This window comes from Coregonus lavaretus (genome assembly GCF_964263955.1).
Source record: "Coregonus lavaretus genome assembly, contig: HAP1_SCAFFOLD_1090, whole genome shotgun sequence".
NCBI lineage: Eukaryota > Metazoa > Chordata > Actinopteri > Salmoniformes > Salmonidae > Coregonus > Coregonus lavaretus.
In genome coordinates this window covers 52,502-57,396 of record NW_028156824.1, presented here as the reverse complement: position 1 = coordinate 57,396, position 4,895 = coordinate 52,502, and the positions used below count along the sequence as shown (strand labels likewise).

General features: G+C 41.5%; 1 protein-coding gene across 1 annotated transcript; it reads right to left on the bottom strand.

Annotated features, from left to right (window-relative positions):
• Positions 1-935: 935 nt before the first annotated feature.
• On the bottom strand, positions 936-2,597 carry LOC311119657 (NLR family CARD domain-containing protein 3-like; the record flags this gene model as incomplete). Its single annotated transcript, XM_084194328.1, has 1 exon — positions 936-2,597. A coding segment is annotated over one exon (1,662 nt), but the record flags the coding sequence as incomplete, so codon positions are not given.
• Positions 2,598-4,895: the final 2,298 nt, after the last annotated feature.

The window sequence follows — 4,895 nt, the reverse complement described above, 5'->3', positions numbered from 1 at the left end:
TTACTGACAATACAAGTGAAGTGACTCCAAAATGACAGGACATTATTCACCATTCAGTTTCTATTAGGAAAAACATCATCTAAAACACAACCAAGACAAACTGCAAATGCATTCAACAAGTTTTTAGAATCACAAGCTTGATGTAATCACTGCAGGCAAAGAATATTGGACCAAACACTAAACTTTTGACTAAATGAATTTATATAAATGATTATGACTTTTTCAAATGGGAGAACTACATAATAAAGTGTTTTCATTTCCAAACGGTAAAATATATATGTATGTATATATGTATGAATCTTTATCACTTGTTGACCAACTACAGTAATACTGACCTCAGAGTCTCCAGTTTACAGTGGGGATTCCCCAGGACAGCAGAGAGCAGCTTCACTCCTGAATCTTTCAGGTCATTGTTATTCAGATCCAGCTTTCTCAGGTGTGAGGGGTTTGACTTCAGAGCTGAGACCAGAGAAGCACATCCTTCCTCTGTGACTCCACAGCCTGACAGCCTGCAAAGAGATCATCATGATTTCACAAACACAGTTAATTTAACACCAGTAGTGTAGAAGGACAATGGCAGATGCATTTCGTTTATTCTCTTAAACAACATATAGATTCATCTTCCGTCTCCTAGAATTGTATGGTTATAATGGTTTACTAATGTGAAAATCAATGCATTTATTCAATATGTTTTTCAATATAATATTATATACATATTATAATACATATTTTACTCTAAACTTAATATTTCTTCCTGATGATTAGTTCTTATATGTCATTTGATGTACTCACAGAGCAGCTCTGGAGGCTTTGACCAATGGCAGCAGCCTCAGAAGACCTTCCTCTGATCTGGAGTATTTCTTCAGGTCAAACACATCCAGCTCCTTTTCTGAAGTCAGCAACACAAAGACCAGAGCTGAGCAATGTGCAGGTGACAGTTCTTCTTCTGAGAGACTTCCTGAGCTCAGGTAGCTTTGGATCTCATCCACTAGAGAATGGTCATTCAGTTCATTCAGACAGTGGAACAGATTGATGCACCTCTCTGGAGAGGGATTCTCCCTGATCTTCTCCTTGATGTATTTCACTATTTCTTCATGGCTCTGTGAGCTGCTTCTTGTCTTTGTCAGGAGACCTCGTAAGTGCTTCTGATTGGACTCCAGTGAGAGGCCCAGAAGGAAGCGGAGGAACAGGTCCAGGTTTCCTGTCTCACTTTGTAAGGCTTTATCCACAGCACTCTTGTAGAAAGAAACTTCAAGCATGTTTCTGAACAGCGAGGAAAATTTACTGGACTTTCTTTGCAGATTGTCCATTAGATTCTCATTATTGTTGATGAATGAGAGGAACACATATACAGCAGCCAGAAACTCTTGAATGCTCAGATGCACGAAGCAGTACACCTTGTCCTGGCACAGCCCACATTCCTCTTTAAATATCTGTGTGCACAATCCTGAGTACACTGAGGCTTCATTGACATCAATGCCAGCCTCTTTCAGGTCTTCTTCATAGAAAATCAGATTGCCATTCACAAGCTGTTGAAAAGCCAGTTTTCCCAGTGACATAATGCTCTCTTCATTCCATTGTGGACCTGTCTCTTCTTTCCCAAGATACTTTTCATTCTTCTGTTTGGTATGAAACACCACAAGGTGTGAGTACATCTCAGTCAGAGTATTGGGCATTTCTTCTCTCTCATGTTTCAGCATGTGTTCAAGGACCATTGCAGAAATCCAACAGAAGACTGGAATGTAGCACATGATGTGGAGGCTCCTTGATGTCTTTATGTGTGAGATGATTCTGCTGGCCAGGTCCTCATCACTGAATCTCTTCCTGAAGTACTCCTCCTTCTGTGGGTCATTGAACCCTCGTACATCTGTCACCTGGTCAACACACCCTGAAGGGATCTTATTGGCTGCTGCAGGTCGGGTAGTTATCCAGAGGAGAGCAGAGGGAAGCAGATTTCCTTTGATGAGATTAGTCAGCAGAACATCCACTGAGGTTGACTCTGTGACGTCACAACAGATCTTGTTCTTCTGGAAGTCTAGGGGCAGTCGGCACTCATCCAGACCATCAAAGATGAACAGAACTTTGTACTTGTCGTAGTTGGAGATTCTTGATTGTTTGGTTTCCCTTGAGAAGTGATTGAGAAGTTCAATCAAAGTGTGTTTTTCATTTTTCATCAAATTTAGCTCCCGCAAAGGGAATGAAAATACAAATTGGACATCCTGATTTGCTTTTCCTTCAGCCCAGTCCAGAATGAACTTCTGCACAGAGACTGTTTTTCCAATGCCAGCGACACCCTTTGTCAACACAGTCCTGATAAGTTTGTCTTGTCCAGTTAAGGGTTTGAAGATGTCGTTACATTTGATTGCAGTCACTGGTCTTGCTTGTTTCCTGGTTGTTGTCTCAATCTGTCTCAGCTCATGTTCATTATTGACCTCTCCTGTTCCACCCTCTGTGATGTAGAGCTCTGTGTAGATCTTATTGAGAAGTGTTGGGTTTCCTTGTTTAGCAATCCCCTCAAATACACATTGAAACTTCTTCTTTAGATTAGATTTGAGTTCACGTTGGCAAATCACAGCAAGATCATCTGAATGAAGAAATAACAGAGGATATTAATATTACGTCTGTTTTAATGCCTACAGTATTGTAGGACTGTTACCAAGTTATAAAGGACTGTATAAATGTGTAAATGTTTTCATAATGCATTACAGACTGGTGTGACTGATTATATTATTATTGGTAATATTAATTCTCTCTCTCTCTCTCTCTCTCTCTCTCTCTCTCTCTCTCTCTCTCTCTCTCTCTCTCTCTCTCTCTCTGCTACTTGTTGAGGTCACTAGGTGTAGTGTTAAGGCGTTAATCATTGAGTTACACAGCTACTTTAGCTGTACTTTAGCTACAGCTTTTAAATGTTCTAAAACAGCATTCAACATGAGGCAGACAGCTCTTACTTTTCTCCAGTGTGTCAGCAAGCTCCTTCTGGTTCATTTTCCTCAGGACGTGCAGAGTGATTATCGTATCTGAAGATTATGCCTTTGTTAAATGTTTTTCATGAAGAAATGGAATGTTGGTTGTGTTAGTATCCAGAGGGAATGTTTTGGGTGTAACGCCACATCCAGCAGACCGGAAGTGTCTTGGAGACTGGGGATTGGTCAGAAGAGGTCAGCTTCGTTGTTTATAAATAGGGGGGTTAGGCGAGGAAGACGTCAGAACGGCCATGGCAATCGGGGAGCCGTTCTCTGGACACCGCGGGTCTGTATTTATGCTGTAAACCTTGTGATTTTAATAAAAGCCTCTCACACGATGCAGCATAACGGACTCTTTGTTGACACCAATAATGGCCACCACTCATCAGATACGACATAATGGCGCCCAACGTGGGGCTGGGTTTGCGTCTCTTCTGTGTTTCAGTCAACCGCCAGGCTAACTCTCTCTGAAGCATGGCCGAAAAAGGGTGAGTGTTCTTACCGCTTCGGAGTTTGTTAGATTGTATATGACTTGTGTACACTGGAGAGATGTTCCATTATGACCTGGCCTCGGTGGTGTTATTGTGGTCGACTAGAGTCTGCTAAAATTTATTCCATTGGAAACGGCAGTTAATTGGAATGTAGAGCATTAAACGGTAGGATTTAAGTATTGAAGTGTACGATTAAGGCAGATATGCGCATTCTTTAGGGCACCGTGAATCTGGAAAGACCCCCAGCGGGGGCGACTCGCAGGAGTGGGCTACAAATCCGGGGCGAAGTATTAGATTTTGTCAGGTTGGTTCTGGGAACCATAAGCTGGACGGATTATATGCATGTTATATACTCATCGTATGGTTGACGAACTATAATGCATGGGGTAACCTCTCTATGATTATCCAGAACTTACGGCAGCATAAAGTTAGGCGGAGATATTACTGATAGACAATGATTTGGCCACGGTGCAGGTTACTTAGGGCTGGGTAGGCCGCAGTTAGCTAGAGGCTAAGGCTAATTCTCAACGCTAAAGTGTGTTTCATGCTACATGGTACATCGTGGCTAAGGCTAAGGCTAATTGTGTTGTGTGCTACATGCTAACGTATCCTTAGAGATTCCATTGCGATGGATTAAAGTCTCTTAAATTTGTCTCTGTGTTTAAGTCACGTTATATGTTTTGTGAGCGCTGTTAAATGTTGTTTGACTAGGAGGGGGGAAACGAGAGGTACAGCTGGACTGTTATTCTGTTTGACTAGGAGGGAGTAGAAAATCGCCCGTCCACGGTGAAGTTGTATTTTTGAATGGATGGGCGCATGCGTTTAATTTTGCAACACTACACTACAGAAAGGGGGAGTTTATGGCACGAGATTGGGACACGTTTTGGTTTACGGCACTAAAACTACGACATGAGGTTGGGCTAAGCCTACAAAACAAAATGGTGGGTACAGGTCATAGGTCCCATTTGGCGTTACCCTGCAGAGGGAAAATAGACAGACAGAGGAGAAATTTTAACATGATGATTCTAGTTTAAACTGCGATTGGTTAAAGATGAAACCTGTTTTGTAGCCTATTGAATTTATAAATTAGATATATGGTAGCGGATTATAATAAATTGAATTAAATAATTAAATAACGGATTAAAATAAAAAAAATGTTTTTGAGCGATCTATTTAATTCTGAGTTTAGTCTTAGAGTGAATAATGTAGAACGAACGAATATTGAATGGTTGGAAATACTCAGTGATTGCATTAACTGCTGAAATCTTGTGTGTTTCTATGTTTTTTTGAAATATGAGAGGAACATGGAACGAGAGGAGAGAGAGAGAAGGGGCTGACGTGTGCGTCACGTGACAAGGTGTGACGAGGCAGACGAGAGGATCAGATCAGGTTGGAGAATGATGCCTGGAGACAACACTCAGATGCCGGTGTTGACTGTTCC